At 40.3% G+C, this 21,095-nt stretch overlaps 1 protein-coding gene across 1 annotated transcript in view; it reads left to right on the forward strand.

The window, feature by feature from the left end:
* The window catches only part of ZCCHC24 (zinc finger CCHC-type containing 24), a 153,442-nt gene that overhangs the window by 119,849 nt on the left and 12,498 nt on the right, over positions 1-21,095 (forward strand). Inside the window, exon 3 of the mRNA XM_089510690.1 lies at positions 13,180-13,344. Coding sequence (XP_089366816.1) covers positions 13,180-13,344 — 165 coding nt within the window. The remainder of the gene's footprint in view (positions 1-13,179; positions 13,345-21,095) is intronic.

Raw genomic sequence — 21,095 nt, forward strand, 5'->3', positions numbered from 1 at the left:
TGCATGGTCACAGGTTGAAATACCCCAAAGGCTGCAAATCCCATCTGATTTTAGAAGCTAAGAAGAATCAGCACTGCTTAGCATTTGGATAGGAGACCACCAATGAATTCTAGGAGCTATATTTAAAAGGAAGGAAATGGCAAAAAAAAAAACCCACAAAAAACAAAAAAAACACCACCTCTGTATATTCCTTGCCTAAGAAAACCCTATGAAATTCATAGGGTCACTGTAAAGTAACAGGTGACTTGAAGGCATATACATGCACACAAACAGGTAGAATTCAAAGATATAGCCATGTTAGTCTGTAGAATCAATATGTAGAGAGATCTTGTAGCACCTTTGAGACTAACTGAAAGAAAGAAGTTGGCAGCATGCGCTTTCGTAGACTTCAGTCTACTTTCTCAGATGCTTTACACACACAGTTAAGTATTTTAGTAATGGAGGCAGTTAAGTGTATAATGACACTCTTTTTTCACTGTTGACAAGCAAATCTGTCAGCCTTCTTTACATCACTGGCATAGGCATGGCCAGGTTTGAATCCAGGAGTCAGACTTCTTCACGTACCAAGAAGCAAGCCATTTACATAGTTTCTCTTCCAAAATGGGGTGTGCATGTGAGATGCTTACTTGGGTTTTGACACCATCTTGTTTGGTTTGGGGATTGGTTATACTCAGTTGAGCTTTCACAGCTGGATGACAAGATGCAGCTGATTCAACTTTCATGGTGTATAAAATGCCATATTTTTCACCACTCCACTTGGGGCAAAATTTACGAACATGTGAAATTAAGCCACAAATTATAGTGTTCTTAAATCTGCCCTGCTTTACCCTTCAACTACTAATCTGTTTGAAAAGAAAATGAGACTTTCCTTTGACAGGTCCTCAGAAAACCAGCTTGTAACAGTTATTCATTACTCTGGATCCATCTATGTTTCTTATTGCATTGGGTGTCCCCCCTCCCTTTTTTCCCCCCACAAGAGTGGTTTGGAAAAGGAGGGACAAAAAACTATTTCAAAAAGAACTTTCAAATACTTTAAGGTTTGCATAGGAAGTAGTCCCTGGACATGTAAAAATTAAAACAGAAGTGAACGATTTTGAGGAATCTCCTGCGTGGATTCCTTACAAGGTTTGTGAGGACAGAAGAAATGTGAATACTCGTTTTCCTTCTTCTAAGGCCAAGGACAACCAGTGAAGTTTCCCACTGGAGGTGTGTTTGTGTGTGTGATGCATGCCATCACCACTTTGCACATAATGAAACAACGCAGTTCCTTTCAGTGAAAATGACAGACTAGTTTCTTGTAAGCTGTCAAAATATCTTTTTAACTACCTTCTTTAGTTCGTGTGATATTGATAATTTATCATAATAATGCAAATTTGATCAGACTGCTGGCATACTGGGGTGGGAGCGGGGAAGCTTAAGCTTGTGTATCAGATCAGAGGTCCCAGGTATCAGATCCACCCCAAACATTATGGGCAAGGCTTTTGACAGAACCATAGTCAAGGGTTGGGTTTGAGGCTGAGTTATTGGCCAAACAGTTCTTTAGACTGACAAGCTTTTGATCTATTCATCCCTTTCAAAATGTCTATTGCTTTCATCAGCATCTGGAAACATATGTGATTGTTTCTACAAATGCCATATTGTGTCACTTGGTCAAAACTGGAGCTGGGAAGTGGTATTTAAAAATAGCCATACCTGTACATTAAGATGAAGGTTGTTTCCATCATCTGCAATGAGTCAGGTGGCTGTTAGTCTTCTCAGGCATTGTTCCCCAATTGATGCTTTCTTTATTATCCTTTCAGTGCCAGACTTATTTATTAAAACTTTCTACCTGCAGTTTTAATCTTGCAGATAGTTTAATGCTGCTTTTGCAATCTCCCACCCCTTTATCATATTTTGTGTTAATTTAGATATTGTTTTATTTTTTCTTGTAAATTGACTAAGGAGCATGATGGAAGCATGCTATATGTCAACACATTCTTGCTTATTGAATTCTTTAATTATAATTTAGTGATTTATTTGTATTTTATTAGCTGCCTTGAAGACTATTTTTAATGTAAAGGAAGTATATATGCATAGTAAGTAAATATAACATCACCTAGAATTTATTAATTAATGATGCAGCCAACAGCATGAAAAAAACTCATTTAAATTCCTTTCAGTGAAAACCTCTGCAGCCCAATGTATCAGAAAGAACTCCTTGTCCTGCATGACTCTCCACATAATCTTACAAACATCCGGGGAATCTGTGCTCCAGTTGTTTTGCTTTCAGCTTCATAAATTGCTAGATGCCCAGACAGGGTTTTCTCTGTTGTGGTGACGCAGATGTAAAATATTATCTCCAGGGAGACCTGGAGGTCCACAAGTGTTTAATATTTAGGCAACAGGTTCAGCAAATGTTTAATGTACAGTTTCAACTAACTTCCCTGGGCCTTTTTAAAAATGAAATATACTAGTTTATTCTTATACCAGAAAAGAGAGAGCCAGCATGGCATAGTGGTTTGAGTGTTGGACTGCAACCCTGGAGACTCGGCCACGAAACCCACTGGGCAAGTCACATGCTCTCAGCTTCAGGGGAAGGCAATAGCAAACCTCCTCTAAACAAATCTTGCCAAGAAAATGCCATGATAGGTTCACCTTAGGGTTGCCATAAATCGGAAACAACTTGAAGGCACACAACAACAACTATGGAGCTATACAGCCAATAGCTAAAAGTAGTTTCCTATTCCCTCCACCTCTTCAATCTCTCATAGCATTTATTGAGACACATTGCACAATCCAGCAGCATCATATGAAGAGGATGCTTCATATGTGACAGCCAAAAAAAAAAAAAAAAGCAGTGTGTGGCATGGACATTGGCAAAACAGTCATGTCACATCCTACTTACTGAACACCACAGCACACAAAAAGGAAGGAGAAACATGAAGCTACACATTCTAGCCAAGATTTTTGTAAAAGAAGAAAAAAGAATTACACATCTTGTTACTTAGTTTATTACTTATTCTATGAAATTAGATACTACGTTCTGGGGTAAAACAGTCACATTTCAAGGCAAAGATCATCCACAAAATTATCCACAAGGGAATTATCCAGCAGTTTCAAATGACTAGTTGTTATTGTTGTTTTATAATCAGATGTTAGAAGGAAAAGAGTTTACCATTAAACATTCCCATGAATGCAGATCTGTGAGCAGGGTGGGCCAAGCATCTTTCTGGCTACATGTTTGTATGTTCCACGACATCCAATCCTCTGCTGGAAACTCAATCCCCTGCTTTGTCTCTGGAGCATTCAGAGGGGGAGAAGAAAAGATACACCCTCAATGGTCAATTTGCATTCCCGTCTGAGAGAATGCCTGTGCATGTTGTTCCATTTAAGATGTCCAGCCACAAAGCCAGGCATGACTGAGGCTGTGCAAATGGATACTTTGGGAGAATTGTCCCTGGAAAGCAAAGAGACCTTTTAAGACGTCCATCACTATAAGCAATTTGGCAAGCTCATATGAACCAGTTGGGCTCTAGTTGGCCAGTCACCAATGGAGGGACCAGGGCAGAGGAGAGGGAATAAAAGATTAAATACTTAAGAAATCTCATTCAGGCCAGTTTGTGGCTTGGTAGGGAAAGGGAAAGGTGGGCTATGGGAGCATGATATACGAATGACACTGGCATTGCTTGCTGCATGATATCCACAGTAGGAAGATGGAGCTCATTAGATGTTATGATGGCTAGACAGGTTCTGCCATGAAAAACATGGGAAGACCATCATTCTTCTTGTAATCCTCAGCTATTCATAATGGGCATTTTGGTGATGGGAAAATTCAAAATTCACACATAGATGAAGGCCTTTCTCCTAAGGAGCTTCCTCAAGACAAGAAACAAATAATTACTTTTGAAGTGGCAACCACAGTGTTGTTGTTGTTGTTGTTGAGTGCCTTCACATTGTTTCCAACTTATGGTGACCCTAAGGTGATCATGTCATGGGGTTTTCTGAGACCAAGAGTGTGGTATTTGCCCAAGGTCACCCAGTGGGTTTCTGTGGTCAAACAGGAAATCGAATACTTATCTCCAGAGTCATAAACTGCATCTGTATTGCAGAAATAATCCAGTCTGACACCACTTTAACTGTCATGATTCAATGCTACGGAAGTCTGGGAATTGTAGTTGGCTGTGGGCACCAGACCTCTCTGACAGAAAACGATAAAGGTCTCACAAAACTACACTTCCCAGGATTCCATAGCATTGAACCATGGCAGTTAAAGTGGTCTCAGACTGAATGATTTCTGCAATGCAGATGCAGCCATAGTCCAACGCTCTAACCACTGCACCACACTGGTATTTCCTTGTGACCTTTCCTGTGTACTTAATTAATTAGCCTCTGCTGGCCCACCTCCCCAAACAAATATCTATGTTTACTCATCCGTAACTGTTTCCTATTCACAATCATTACTTAAGAAATTATCAGACGGGAGCAAACTCCCATCCTTAAAGTGCACTAATAGTGTGATTGGGGGGAGAATTAGTGAGATTGGGGGGAGAAAAACGAGAAAAGTGTGATCATCCTCTACCCAATCGCGCCGTTAGCACGCTTTAAGGATGGGAGCAAGTCACTTTGCTCCCATCTCATAATCTCCTTAGTCATGATTGTGATACTATTGCCACATTCATAACTCCCCTCCTTCTGCAACTTACTATGGCAGCATGGGGAGGTCCATTCTGCTGGCGACTGGAGTGTGGGTGAGTTATGATTTGGCCAGATTTAGTTAAGCATACCTAACTAAGTAGCTGATGTGAAATTCTAGTCATCATTCATCCATATATTTTATATCCTGCTTTTCTTCCAATATGGAATCCAGTACTTTAGAATCAACTCCGTTCACTTCGCTTAAATTGCTTAATATAATGATATAATGGATAGCGAGTCAAGAAATCTCTGGTTTCAGTTATCTCTCTGCCATCAGTTTGCAAGGCAAGATACCCTATCTCAGCTTCAATCTTGCAGTATAGGGATAATCTCAAAAGCCTCATAACAGCATGTAGTTGTTGCAAGGAACACAACAAAGCTGGGCAATGTGAGACCCTTCAGAGGTTGTTAGTATGCAGCTCCCATCAACTCTGGCCAGCACAACAAATGAGGTGAGATTAAGAAAGTTGCAGTCCAGTGATAGCTGAAGGGCCGCAAGTTGCTCACTCCTGCATTACACAGTAATGTGCAGCTGAAAGTGCTTTATAAAAATGTCAGTTTTTATTCCACTTCTCAGACATTTTAATTTGGTGTTGTTTTTTTCCCCATCCACATTTACATCTAATATTTATTGCTTGGGAGAAGGGATAATTGACAAAAGGGAAGCCATTCCCCCAACATGGGTGATGACGCAAGAAATTTATTAGCATTGGTGAGACATCCCATCTGTTTGGAACATAAGCCCAGCTGTGGGGGTCACCATGACACTTTTAGCACACCCGAAGGAAGAAAAAGCTGAGCTCCAAAAAAGTTACAGACTATGCAGTCTGCTATGTGGGAATTCCATTGCTGAGAGAGAAAGAAACCATGGAAAGCAAGTCACCATGCTTTATACTTCTTCATAAGTGGTTTGCAGTTGAAGTCAAAGTACAAGGGTTCTGATATTTAGTAAAATGAGGTGGAAGTTAACAAGGAAGGAACACACTACTCTCTCCACATGCATCTAAGTTTAATTTCAATGAGTAGCGAAATTAAAGTCATTGAGTTGCTGAGCTTATCACTTCAGAGAGATAAATTTATCACTTGTTACTCCCAAGATGGTCACTTTACAAATACAACCTCATCAAGTGATTTCTATACCAAGCAGATTTGAGTAATAACTAAGTATATAAAGGATATCTGCAAACTGAAACATCCATATGCTCTGAACTGGAAGAACCGTCAACTAACGTGAGATATTTTTTATTCCTGCTTGATAGGAATAAATGCAATTCTTCTTTAAAAATAATTTCATGGTGCGTGTGTGTGTGCACAAAATGCATATAAAACAAATACAAAAACCCAGAAATGCACACAAATCTCAAAATGTGAAGAAACAGTGGAAGGAAGATGTGCAAAAATTCCCAGAATTTCAGCCAGTGGAGAGAGGGAAAAAAGCAAATATATTTGTTCTTATGTGTGAGAATGAAGAAAGTGAAGGTTTACGTTGTTAAGAATAAAAGGAGGATATACATTTCCCTTTAGTGACACATGCCTTCAATGTAGTGACTTTCTGCAATGCATGCTGGTCATCTCTCAGCACACCTCCTGGTCATTGCCTTCTTAGATCAGATCTGTATCTCTCTAAAGTCTGCATTCTGTCTGGCATTGCTTGGACTTCCTTGTTTTCTTTGGCCTCAGCCTCAACTGACCCTATAAATAAAGTGGTTGGTGTTAGAGATGACCAACAGCTCATATCCTGATTGAAGCTCCATGGACGGGCCTCTTGAAAGACCTTGTATTCTTTCTAGAGTCTTCCTTCTTCCCTGTCTTGCCCTGTTCTGGCAACTTTTCCCAAGCCCTTTAAATTGTCTCAAATTCTGCTGATCCTTCCTGAGAAATGAGTTTGCTCCCTTAACTTTTAGCCTGCCTCTTTTCCCACCCTGATCCAGCAGTGCTGTCTATAGCCTGGTTTACCTCCTGACATGCTGGGGTGACTCCCAAAAAGGCAAAAAGCAACTACTCTTTTTAAAAGCAAATACATTTTCTATGCACTAGATAATTGTAGTTGCATACTAAAAGCCTCTGTTATCCCTGCATATTAAAACAAGGGAAATATCCACCGTATTATGTTGCTTGCCTTAGCAGAGACAAATATGCTGAATGTACTTTTCTGAGGTTCTCACATACACAGAACACAGCACGAGTTATCACCATTGACCATGGGATCTCCAGTCCCTGCCAAGTTCAGGTTTCCTTGCCAAACACCTGCTTTTCCTTTTAAAAACCAAGAGCCATTTGGACTTCTACACCAAGATACTGTACAAGTTCCCAGAGCAAAACAAGAGACTTTCCTAAAGTTAAAAACCACTTGGCTTTCAAAAAAAAAAAAATCTTACATTTCTTCTATGAGCCATATAAAACTCCAACAGAACAGACTGATAGTTATATGAATGGGTAACAAAGAAGCCTTTGGGCTGCCTAGGTCACAGTGGGTTACCAACAGACTTCAGGAGAAGTCATTTATTCCCTGCAGGCTCTGAGAAAAGAGTAGGGAGAGAAAGAGAAAGGGGGTGGGAAAGAGAGAATCTCAAAAACATTTGAATGCAAACATGGATTTTATCTAAGAATCAGAATCAGTTATTATCAAGAAAATGGGGCATTTGCCAAAGCATCTGGAGCCAGGAGGTCTACTTTTACATGCATATTATATGAAAACAACATCTTGTAATTTGGACTGAGTTTGAGCCAAAGCTTTTTACCAGCGTCAACTCCTGGTACTAACTGACAAGTCAGCTGAATCAACAGATTGCCAAGCAACCTAATGGACGAGCTTGAAATTTAACTGTCTCAAGTCTGGGGGATCGGAGAGACATGCCCAAGAAACCTCTGGTTTGGCAAAGCTTTCTTGTTTGTCTCAGTCACTGTGTAAATATCCCCTTTTCAGCTCTGTGCAAATGCCAATTTTGATTCAACTAAGACTCAGTGATTGATGAATAGTTGGTCTGAAGATTAATGTTAAACTTGGTTTATTCCTTGCTAGGAAAAACCTCTGAAATTCATGGGGTCAGAATAAGTCAGCAGATGGCTGGAAAGCACATACAAACACAGGTGCTAATTTCCATGGGACATTAAAAAAAAAAACCCAAAGGTTTATGTAGCTTTGAGCATACTTATGTTAAAATAACTCCTCCCACCTTTCTATTCTCCTGACAAAAATACAAATGCTTTTATGGGGTGGGGGAGAGACTAAAACCTGGCTAGGAGTAATCATTAGGAAGGGTGATGCGATGACTGATGATGATGATGTCTGGATTTCACAGTTTTGTAATCATGGTCGTAAAGTCATTTAATTCTTTGTGGAATAGGAATTGTTGATGGAAGTGAATGTGGATTCAGAGGACTACTTTTATGTGGCTCTGTGAATTCCCTACCTCCCGCTTTGCACGCATGATCTTAAATGCTCTTCTGCCTCAGTTTTCTTTTGCTGAGTTATTGATAATTGAAAAGACCATTTCATCTGTGGTGACTGCTTGTCTGCCTCTGATGTCACTGTCTTCTCCTTTAACAGCCCCATTGGCATCAGTGACTGCTTAATGTGGAAGAGTTGCGATGCTTGGAGTGACAATGCAGGGAGTGGGAGAAATTTTAATTGTGGGCTTGGCAACTAAAGTCATTTGCATTGCTATCTAAAGCGCTTCTGCCCAATAAGGCCATTAAATCCAGGGTCTAAAGTTACCTAGAAACATTGATGAGCATCATAGTATGTACCACAGTTGTGGTATCTACTTACAGTCCTTTAGTTCTTCAGTACCTACATGTTGGGATATTGTCTAATGTTGTACTATCCCAGCTTTTGGGGGGAAACAATACATTTATATCCCATCTGTCCACTGCAAATCATGTTCAAAGCAGATGACAACAATAAAAGACGGACTAGAAGGCAACATTATGATCAGACCATAAACCCAAATCAATTAGAACGCATCAGTAACATTTGGAAATCAACAGTGCCCTCCAATTAAAACCTACTTCAGAAAACCAATTAGCTTACAAGCTGGACTCTTATCTGAATAAAAACATCTTTTGTGTTCTAATGGAAATACGTCAAAGGGGGAGTGGGCCTGATCAAACATAGCAAGGAGTTCCAGATTCTGGGAGCAGCCACTGAAAAGGAAGGTCTTCACTACATTCTTACTAAATGTACTTCTGATGGTCATAGCAATGAGAGAGAAGGTCCTCTGCTTAGCTTCTTAAGATCTAGGCAGGATCAAGTGGAAGAATGCAGCTTTGTTACTGGATAACCCATCTTGTTACAGAGACTTTGGAGTAATACTCATTCATTGTTATACCAAGTTACATTACTTATGTTCACATGTACCTCTCAACGTAGCTATTTTATTATTGTCCATATAATTAACGGTCCTTATTCTCTTCAGCTATATAACTAGGGAACATCCAATATATCATGAATGTACAGGAAACAAGCATTACCCCCATGCACTGCAAGGGAGTATCCCTATAAAAGAACTGTATTTTCCTACTGCTCAAATATTTATTTTTGCTGTATATGCATATCCTTTGCTAGGAGAAGTGGTGCCCCAAAGAGTTAAGAAACACGCAGGCTGTTTGGGAATGTTAAGTAACCTCAAATGGCAACAACATAAGTGGATCATGGGGCAGTCCAGCCCTACAAAGGTTCATGATTCACATTTTCCAGGAGCTGGATAATAGAATGACAACAGACAAAACAGAAACCATATGGACCACAGAGTTCCCATGAGAGAAGCTGTTCCCCTGTGTATTTATTACCCACCATTATACATAAAAGCAGAGAGTCATAGATGTAAGAGAAGATACCAAGCACAAAACCAAAGGTGCTCAGATTGTGCTTGCATGCTTGTGTGTGTGTGCGCGTGCGCACCTATTTGTTGGTATCAGAGCAGTTATGATAATTTGTAGCTGGTTATCATCTTGTCACCAGTTCAGCATAAATTGCAGTGGCAGTCGGTCCACTTACACCTCACCAAAAAAGAGGAAAAACAATCACTAGAAATAAAGGACTGAGGAGGAAACATTTACCTAAAGATTGCATATGGTAATGTATAAGTATATAATGCATAAGCAGAGCTAGCGTGGTGAGTGTAGGACTTGGACTCTGGGAGTCAAATCCCCCTCAGCCATGGAAACCCATTGAATGACTTGGAGCAAGTCGCACTCTCTTGGCTTCAGGAGAAGGCAGTGGCAAACACCCTCTGAACAATACTTCTTAAGAAACAACCATAAGGTTGCTGTAAGTCAGAAACAACTTAATCACATGACGACAACATAAATATCTATGACAATTTGGAAATGTAATTATTATGATTTAGTTATGAATCTAATCCAATATACCTCACTATGGTGGAGAAGATCATGACCAGGTGATCTGCAGGTGTGCTTAGTTTGCTAGATAGGTGTTAAATGTTGATGGGCATATTCAAGACCCCACTCTCCCTTCTTCTGGTTCTTTAAGCTGAAGATGGGTTTGACAACGCTTCAAATAAATGTCTTCAAATACAAGTCTATTCTCTATAAAGTAGGATAAATGGCTAACCTATGTGATGGCCACAGTTCATTTTCATCACTACAGGAATTTCACTCAGCAGTGGCCAATGAATGAGGCTTTTTCATTGCGGCCTTGCTCATTCAGAATTTTCTCCTACATGAGACTATTTTTAGGCATCAGGCACAGTAGGCTATTTTGCTGTTGCTGTTTCATTCATCCTTTGAAGTTCTAGCACCATTGTGACAATGGAGTTTATCTCACTAGTGAGATCCCACAGGAAAATGGGAGTTAAAAGGAATATAATGTGAAGGAAACCAGGAAATGCCCAAAGTTTATCACACAACATCGCAGTTAACGTGAAATAATGTGAAGTTAATCCACAGTTAAAGTGGAGGAAACCAGCAGCTTTTCAAATTTGGTTGAGTTCCGAATTTGAAAAGCTGCTGGTTTTCTCCACTTTAACTATGGATTAACTTCACGTTATTGCACTTTGGTGCCATTTCAGTGTGAAAAACTAACCGAATTTACAAGTCTACTTTAAATTTAAATGTAGTTTAACTCCCATTTGCCCGCAGAAACTCACTAGTGTGATAAACTTATATGGGGTGAAACAGATGGACAGAGAAAAAGCAGCTTGAAGCTGCCTTTTCCAAAGCTGCATTGAAACCCCACCTACTGTACTTTTCACTCCTAAAATGGCAGGAGTGTGCATGTCATGACCACATGGCATGGCTTGAAGCTATGCCGCTGGGTACTTTTTTTATTTTACTATTCCCCTACCATCCCTGCACACCTTCGCAGGAGGGTACCACCAGTGACTGCCATCCCATTGCATGGCTGTCCCAGTGAACCTGCACACATTTGGAATGCCCATGCAGATGCCAGCAAGATACAATCATGCCCCACCTTCACCCCGTGCTCTTTCTTTGACTAACTGTTTTGTATATGTTTTTGTATTGTTGGGATATGGGTTGCTGTATTGTATTGTCTTTTGATGTAAATTTGTTGTAAACCGCTGTGATCTGTATAGGAATAGCGGTATAGAAATAAAATTTCATTCATTCATTCATGTTGTATTCATCTCCATGAGAGCTGTCAGCTTTCTCTTTTGGGCATTGCCACCCTCACTACCTGGGTATGCAGCTCCATCCCTTTTAAATGTGTTCCTGTGATGGGGTGTTTATATGCCCAATTAGGATTATGGTTAAAATAGAGCACCTCTTTAGAGCCCCCCTGGCATCAATGCATTTATACGTACATGCGAAAGTGCACATTTTCTTGGAAGAAGCAGAAAAATCCAGCTCCTTTTTAAAGTCCAGCTTTTCTCCTTGTCGGACAGCTTGAGAGCAGTTTCTGTCCGGCTTTGAGGCATGCATCATCTAAACACCCCACCTCTATGCCGTCCTGAAATCTCTTTATTCTGACTGTCTGTTTCACCCCTGACTGAAAGAAAGAAGTTGGCAGCATGAACTTTCATAGGCTTCAGTTTACTTTCTCAGATGCTTTTGGTTTGAGAATCTGAGGAAGTAAAATGAAGCTTGTGAAAGCTCATGATGCCAACTTCTTTCTTTCAGTCTCAGAGGTGCTACAAGATCTCTCTACATATTGACTCTACAGACTAAAACGGCTATATCTTTTATTCCATCCTTTGAAGGTACTGGATAGATTGTAACATGTACTTTGCTTTGGTGACTAGCAAAATGACTTCTGCTGGTCAGGGTAAAGATTAGATTATGGAAGATATAAATTGTTGCTTACCCTAGCTTTTCTACTCTCCCCCATGGAGTTCCTCCTAAGGGAAACAAGTTATCCCTTTTCCTACGAAGTCCTAACCTGAATTTTCTGTCTCTTGATTATGCTATCATATGACAAAAGTTGATAGAATGTTGGAGGAAAGCTCTTATTGATACCGATTTTACTGACCTTTTAATTTCATTGCACTATTGTTCTTTACTGCCAGGTATTTGACCATTTTGCATATAGCTATGTTTTGATGGTGGCAGCACTGGTGTAATAGTTGCTTAGATACTGAATTTTGAAGGAACTGGAAAGTCCCTTGTTTGACTCTTGCCTCTGATATTACTTCACACAGTGAACCTAGACCTCTCTGTCTGTCAAACTCACCCCCCCCACACACACACACACACAAACACTAATGTGGGTATGATACTAATTTATGTACAAATTCAGTGAAACTGTTGAATGTTGTTCAAGATGTTCCAGCAGTGTGCGATGTATAAATGCTTTGCTGCCGGAGTGTCTTGAAGCTGCCCACATCTGGGCAGCCAGCGAACTTCTGGGTGACTTCTGGGCTTCATTGGAGCATGCGGCGTGTAAGCGCCTCACTCCCAAGACACCCAGAAGGCATCTCTAACAGGCCGTCTGTTTCAGCCCATAGTGAGGCTTACTTTTGGTTAGAAACATGCACTATAAACTGCACTACAACTGAAAAATTGTGTACACAAAGTAGGTTAAATAATCAGCATGCTAAGTGGTAGTATTGTGAATAATATGAAATAAATAAATGCAATGTAAAGATCTTTTTCAAGCAAATTGAAGAGCCTGGACTTGCCCAGTGAGATTTTGCCCCCCCAAAAGAGCCTAGGACCATAATTTAGCACTCTCTAAGCAGTTTACAGTCTGTAACCCAATTGCCCCCAACAAGCTGGGTATTCATTTTACTGGCCTATGAAAGGATGGAAGGCTGAGTCTACCTGGAGCCCTTCGGGAATGAACTCACAAAGTTGTGGCTGCAATACTGGCATTTAACCACTGCACCACCAGGGCTGTGTGCCCAACTGTGTCATTTGGCAACCTATTTTTGCAATATCCTTCAATTTCAAAAGTAGTGTACTTTATAATGGACTTTTACACTAACGTTGTAAAAAGATAACAAAAAGCTGCTTGAGACAATTCATTCCCATTTCCTGTTTTTTTACTTCTTATTATCTAATTTCCCCTATTCCTTCCCATTTTAGGCACGTCCAAAAGGAGAAGGCTTGACACCATACCAGGGGAAAAAACGCTGCTTTGGTGAATATAAATGCCCAAAGTGCAAGAGAAAATGGATGAGTGGAAACTCCTGGGCTAACATGGGACAAGAATGTATCAAGTGCCACATTAATGTCTATCCTCACAAGCAGGTAAGGCTGTTGCAGACCTCCTTCAACTAGCAAAATACATACCATGGAAGAAGTAGGATACTGGTCAATCTGAGGTCAGAAACTGGAAGTCTGAAATATGATAGGCCAGGGAAGGGTAAAGTGTGTCCTGCAATTGCTATTTTATTTTATTGTATTTTACTGGCTCCTGAAGCCCCCTGGCATTTCTGCAGAGCCTCTGACCCCCCTCAGAAAAAACAAACAAACAGGCAAATTGAAAACAAATATTGATGTTATTTTCTGTCTGGACACTGTACCCAACTGCCTAAGATCCCACATGGGTAGCTTACCTTTCCCCATTTCTCAGAATCACTAACCCTTCCCCTTACTCTATACAGATTTCCCATGTGTCAGAAAATGTTCTTTTCCTAACCAAAATAGTATGTGTAAATTTTGCGCAGAATAAGTCCCAAGTACAACATTTGTGTGTGTGTGTGAAACAGCATTTTATTCACAGGAAAAAAGCTGTTTCATGTGCAGAAAATTCTGTTTTATGTGAAAAAAATCCATGTATGAATTTTGTACAGTGGAAGTCCCAAAATGAATTGTCTTGTTTCTCACAGCCAGAAGAAAATTGCTAAAGCTACTTAGACTTTCCTTCAAGAACAAAATTAGTGACAATTTACATCCCTAGTAGACATAATTCCCTATTCTGCTTCAGCTAGTAACGCATCTTGGGGTGGTCCTGACTCCTTCTATTCTAAACTATAGTGTTTTTTGTTTGACTTAGTGTGGTGAGCTGAGTGTAACTCTCATTGATAAATAACTTTTACATGCAACCAGATTATTACATTCATCTCAGGATATTTGGGAGCCTGAAGCAGAAAATCCCTGCAATAACATAAATACAATAAATAAATAGTTACATTTTGGCTGGTCTTTAATGATTTCCAGTCATTTTGCTGTATCTTAACACAGAGCCTTCTCTGCTGCAAAACAATATATATACTAATGCAAAATTTACTGGAACAAATCAACAGTGTTACTGTGGTTTTCCTGTAACCTTAACTATGTAGACTACAATAGAAAATATGTTATTGGAGCTTCTACAGGATTCCTTTTTTTTATGATCCAGCTGAATCAAGAGACTATTCCTAGCTGTATCTGAGGAAGGAAACAATATATGAACCAGCTGATCTATACTGAGCAACTTCTAGTATTCTGCCATTGCGTGTCTACATAAGTTAGGCAATAGTATCTATAAAGGTAATACAGCGTTTTAAAAACACGCCATGCAAGATAGCTGTCAGTGGGTTGGTTCTGAAAGGGCAATTATTACCCATTAGTTTTACAAAACAACTGGCTCTTGATATTGATGATAACTGCTAGAAGTAGTTTGTTGAAATAGTTCACAGTATGTGTGTGTGACAAACAGTGCCATCATCTCAGTCAGTCAAAAGCTCCAGGCACACTGACAATGTAAGTCTTGGCTCCACTACACTGCTGGTTGGATTTAATGCCCTTATTGCTGTTCATTCCAAATGAGGTACTGTATATTTCAGTTTACAGATAACTGTATAACCAGAATTGTGGAGGAAGGGTGGGAGGGAATCTGAATACTAAGAAGTAGCATTTGGTAAGGCGTGTGAGGCAGAGGACTAGAAAAAGGTCAGCTGGAAAAGTAAAGCAAAGACCTCCCTTAGCCATAGAAAATATTTCAGTGCTGAGATGAAGCTTTCAGATTAATTTAAAGTAGGTCAAAATGAAAACTGATCCATTACAAATGAGACTGGAGGCTGTGTGACTAGCAACTGATGACACCATGCCAGAAATCCAGAATCCATTCCAAAGCACAGTCTCTACTCCCTTGCTTGGCAGTGACAGCAGCAGTACCATGAAAGAAATTCCTTGTCTAATTCTCCAAGATTATTATTGGGGTTCAGAGAAAGGGCTTTGACTGTTAGATTAAACTAGACATTTTGATTAATGGTTTGTTTGCAGGATTAAAGATATGATTGGTTTGGGGGCTGTTGCTTGCACTTGGCATATCTTTCACCCAGCAAGGGAGCAGAGGTGTGCTTTGGCAACTTGGTCTTTCTTGGTGTCATAGGTTCAGAGGTACCACTGGAGATTTTAATATGAGGGGGAGAGCTAAGTGATTACACTGGAGGTCCAAGGATTCTCAGCATAGCTTGAAAGTCTGTTATTGAAAATATTCATGCTTACATGTAATGCATTTTAAAAGCATTTTATGTTGGATCTTTTTTGATTCAGTAGTAGCTATGGCAACTGCAACAACACTAGTCAAATATTTCAAGTGGTGTGTAGAGGCTGTAAGATGGCAAAAATATAGGTGATGAAAAGGAATAATCATGTGTGGACTGAAAAATGGAGGGAAGGTATGGCTTTTCTCATTCTTATTCAAATGTAACTCTGATCTTTCCTGGAAACATAGAAATCTGCCCAGTGGTGTTGGCTTGGAATACAGATTCCTAGCAGTTCTATAACTTCTAAACAATGATACATTTATTGGACCAACCAAAATGCACAATTACGGTACATGTTGCAAGCATTCGAAGTCACAGTGGCTTCTTCATCAGCCAAACAGGAGAAAAAAATTGAAGATGTTAGTCATAGGCCTGCATTTTCTGTTTCTGGTCTTAGTTAAGATGTTGGGGAGGGCTATCTGCAGGCTGGCACCTTCCCCTTTGGCCATGCAGTCACTGGTATATTTTCAAACTCAAGGAAATTTAGTCTCCATTTGCAATTCAAGGAAGATATTTCCTTGGAATTCAGCATGAAGGAGACATGATTTCCAAGATTTCAACCCCAGATGCACTGATCAACCAAGTCTGTTATTGACATGGTTTCAGGGACATTTCCAAGCCACATTTACTATGCCCAGTCGTAGGGCATTAAGCTTTGAGTTCATGTGCTGCATTGTTTTGGATATTTTCACACATGAGACTCAAGAAGTGTTTCTTCACCTGACCTCTCTGACCTATCATCCAACTTTAAATTAATGTGCATATGTGAAATCTGCATTAGCCAGAGTATACATTCATAAAACAAAATTCACTCTTCCACTTCTGTGCTATACTTACTATGATCACTTCTTCACTGGCATGCATGCACTGTTCTGTGGCAGGCCTGGCCTCTCAGTTAAGCAAACTGGACACTTGCCCTTGGTACCAACCTGTAGGGGCACTTTGCTGACCTGAGCTTGGGGATTCAGTGTTTGTGGAATGTCATATCTGCCATGAACTAGGTTATTATTATTATTCCCACCCTCTACCCCATTTTTAACTTTTGATAGACAAACTATGGTACATACCTGCTTGAAGGTCTGGAGTGGCAGCAGCATTTTTTTCTCTGCAGGGAAGCTGCAGCCGCCAAACCGTGTGGCTTCCCTGCGGAGGAAAAAGAACCCACAAAAAGCAGGTTCTTTTCCTACCGTGCCAGTTACGTCCAAGTGTGCCATGTTAAGGAAAAAGCCACATGGGATATGCAGTAAGTGAAATAAAACATGTATGTGAGAGTCAGAGTGACTCAGCAGAAGCCAATGGAGAACCACACAGGTGTGAATGGTAATACAATTAACAAGTACTGAGTGCCAAGGACAAGAAATGCATAGTGAATAATTGAACACACCTGACAATTGTAAAGTGGTCAAGGCTGAGATGATGAAATCATCTAATCTGGATAGAAACTAGAGAACCAATGGGAATGATGTACACGCCTACTGGGTGGAAACAGACCACAGTAGGTGGTACCTTGCTTTGACTATAATAATGACTATGGATCCCAATGTGTTCTGTGGGTAGTAGTTGAGTAGTATTGGAGTTGTGAGGAGTATTGTTGTGTTGGATAGTTTGGAGCTGTATATAGTAGAATAAAGTAGATCTTTTATATAAGACTACTGAGTTGTCTGGTGTCTTGGGTGAAGCTACAAGAACCAGCAGGACCCTGGTGAAGAAGGGTGAAGACTTCTGTGGAAGCAAGAGTGAGAAGGCTTGGAGAGTTTGTCGGGGTCTTCAGCCTGTTCTCTGCAACTCTTGCAAAGATATAGCAACTGGCCAAAACTGGTCAGCGTGGTGCACAACCAGGTGGTGAGTTCCAGGCCAGAGGTGAAGAGCCACAACTCCCATCATCCCTGACATGCCAATGGCGCACTCGTGATGTAACTGGCATGGCATGACATGTGGACACTATAATTCGTAACATCATAATGGTGGCACTCGTGCACACAGGGTGCCGCCATTATGCTGCTGCCAGTACGTGCTAGGTTAGGGAGCGTGTGGTTGCTGCGCGGTCCTGTAATCCTAGCATGGTGCAAGCACGGCACTTTTGCGCCGTCTGTACCGTGCCTAAGTTTTGTAGTGTAGGCACAAACTACAAACATGAATTTCTGCCAAACAGCTTTGCAGCATGCTTTCTTTTCCAATTTCAAGCTCCATATCATTCATTCTTGATCAAAACCAGAAGAACATGGGGTGTACAGTAAATTCTGCTATAATGTGATAATTGTGTTCCTTAAAAAGTCCATGTTGTAGAAAATCACGTTCTAAAAATAACAGGACTTATGGGAGAAATAGGATTAGGTGCAGATCTCAAAAAATATTACTGATAACTAAGATACTTATTCAATTTGCCACAATTTTTAATGAATAATTTTTAATTTTATGCATAAATGATTATTACCATTAAAAACACGAGGGAAAGTATTTATGGTAGAGGTGGGCAACATACAGCTCCCCCAAGCCCCAGGAGGCCCTCCCTGTGGAAAGATCTCCTAATACTTTGAACAACTAATAATGTTTGTTGTACCTTGGCACTGACAAGCCCTGGCTTGCTGCAGCAGCCAAAGGTTGTGCATATGCTCCCCCCCCCCTTCCTCCTCACTCATTCCTGTTCCAGTTTACAATTTCAACCCCTCACAAATGATCCCACACCCACCTTCCATCGACTTCACTGACTCCTGTCTCAGGATGGCATCTCATCTCTGGCTTGCAAGGGAGACAGGGTTGCCACTTATTAGCTGAGATGAAGGGAGGTGCCAGTTTTGAATGCTCAGTCACACTATAGACAATTAAGATTTTATGTTCTGCAAATAGTACAGTCAGCCCTCTGTAGCCATAGATTCTTTATCAACAGATTCAACCATCCATGGCTTGAAAAAACACACACACACACACACACACACACACACACTATATATATATTCCAAAAAAACAAACCTTGATTTTTACTACCCCACTGTACAGTATGGGACTTCAGCATCCATGGATTTTAGTATCTCAGTTTGTGTGTGTGTGCCCTTGAACCAAACCCCAGTGGATACCAAGGGCCCACTATATTCCTCTATTAGCTTAAGGTGTTATTGCCAATTTGCATTATAAAAACATGTGCAATAGCAAAACTTACTGTACCGTATTTTGTTTGAGGCAATTTTATCAAGTACAGTTGGCCCTCTGTATCAGCGGTCATCTAAGGATTGGGTTTACATTTAAAGCAACCTGTTTTCTGCAGCTGAGGTTATGAGGACTTGGAAAAATATGTGGACTTAGTTTGATATACTCTGTTTTAGACAGTATTTTGAATGGTTATGTGATGGATTTCAGTATTATTTTCATGGGGTCACTGTAAAATATAATTTAGTATTGTTCAGATGTTTAAGTGGTGGTTTCATTTATTTTAGATATATAGTATTTATTGGACATATCACACCTTAGTGCTTTGTTAGTTTCTCCCTTCTATTTTTTGAGTTGGTTGTGAAACCCTCCTGTTGTGATTGTTCTTCTGCTATGTGCACATAGCCATGCCAACACAGCCATGCACGCATAGCATCCATTGATAGTAATGGGACTTGAGGTCCCATGTTTTTTTGGTATTAACCAGGGGAGGGGGGAGCGTTTCAGAACTGAACCCTGCCAATACGAAAGGCTGATTGTATTATAAACACCACCACAACTGTAAACACCATAAATGCTATAAATAATAACAAAAATAGATAAAGAAAAGAAAAGTGTTGCCTAAGGTGCTCCTTGCTGTGGGATGATGTTTATCTTTGTGTTATCTCTAACTGCCAGCATATATCTAGCTGATGTCCTCACGTGGATATTGCTTCCATCAGGCTTCTGTGTCAGAGGTGCAGTGAACCCACTACGGGTTTTATTCAAAGAACAATCTAAGGTTTTCAACCCCAAAATAGGTTCAGTACCATGAACATCTCCTTTAAAATCATGAATAAAATCCGCAATGCATTTACCGTGCGTGCCTGACATGGAAGACCTTCTTTCATGTAGAAAGTCTAGGAACTGCTGCTTCAGATAAGTCATCCCTAAACTCTGGGTTCCTCTGGGTGTGACTACAACTCCCAGCATCCCTCACCACTGGCCATGCTGGCTGGGTCTGCAAAATGAAGACCAACCAGGATTTGGGAATGCAGAATTGGGAGCCACTGCTCTAGGTTATAGCCACTATGTTCACAAATGCTCATTCGCTAGTCAGTGAAATTGTGATGGGAATACTGCATAAGCTTGTGCTAAGTTGAACAGATGTGCTGTTTCTGGACTTAAATCCCACAGCTATACTCCTCCAGTGGCAGGCAGCCTCAGCACTGCTTTATGGCCTCCATCTGGCCCAGAGCAACCTGGTTTCCTGTGTTTCCAAAGTCTCTCCTCTGCAAGTATATCATAATGTGCTGGTAACAATAACATTTCTGAAATCTAAATGGCTTGCAGGCCAATAAAACTGAAATCAACCAATGCATGAGAAAAACAAATCAGGGGAAAGATATTATTTCTGTCAGTGGTCCAAGAAACTCTTGGCATTCCTGACATCCTTTGCTCTACTTCCAGGAAAAAATATTCCTGAGTATTTGCGTTAATTTGTTTAAAGCTGGTTTGTATCAATAAATACAGTCACTGCTGCATTTCTTTTTTGTGTTGAGTCACAGCAGCATCTCCCTAGGCATCTTTGTGTAGCACAGCTACCCTGAGCAAGGGTTCTTCTGCTTCCTTGTTGAGATGGTGGCCAGAGTGGTCATCTTTTCCACCTTAAAAAAATTAGCTATTCCATTCAAAGCAGGGGCACTACAACTGTAGCAAAGCCAGGGAAGAAGAGGTGGTCACACAAACCTTTAGCAAAACATCAAAAACTGGAGCTTTTCTTTTTGCATGGAATAGGGGAAGGAGAATGTCACCTTTGTGAACAGAGGCACCATGAAACACAAATCAGTAATTCCAGTTTTTATCAAATTCATGATAAAAATTCACTGTGGCTTTTTTAGTCAAAGGCCAGTGTGGGTATTCAGATAGTCGAACAAGTGGAATTATAGTTGGTTTTGCTTGCATCTTAAAATATGGTACATCTTAGCTTGTTTCCTTGGGGTAGTTATTTCCATTGTGGCTTTCCCCCCATCTCTTTCAACATAGTGTGTAATTTCAAGCAAAACTGTTATGATAGACATTTAAAGTGGATGTTGGCGGAAAGGGGAATAATCAGTTGATCCCATTTCTGCAGTCTATGTTTTTTTAAAAGGTTTTGTACATAGTTAAGGTTTTTAAGACAACTATAAAGAGAGTGTGTGAGAATAGAAGAGGAAAGATGCAATCAGAAATATTCCTACTTCGCTGGGACATTTTAAGAAAAGCAGTCAAGATCATGATCCTAACTTTGGTAGAAAACTGGATGGAGGACAAGCTGTGCGTGGTAACATTAAAGATGATCACAAGTAGATGTGGGACTTCAAAACCCTCCACATTACTGTGGCAGTGCTTCAGTGTACTAGA

Source organism: Sceloporus occidentalis, unplaced genomic scaffold, assembly GCF_023333645.1.
Source record: "Sceloporus occidentalis isolate IW3139 unplaced genomic scaffold, rSceOcc1.0.p SCAF_2, whole genome shotgun sequence".
Taxonomy (NCBI): Eukaryota; Metazoa; Chordata; class Lepidosauria; order Squamata; family Phrynosomatidae; genus Sceloporus; species Sceloporus occidentalis.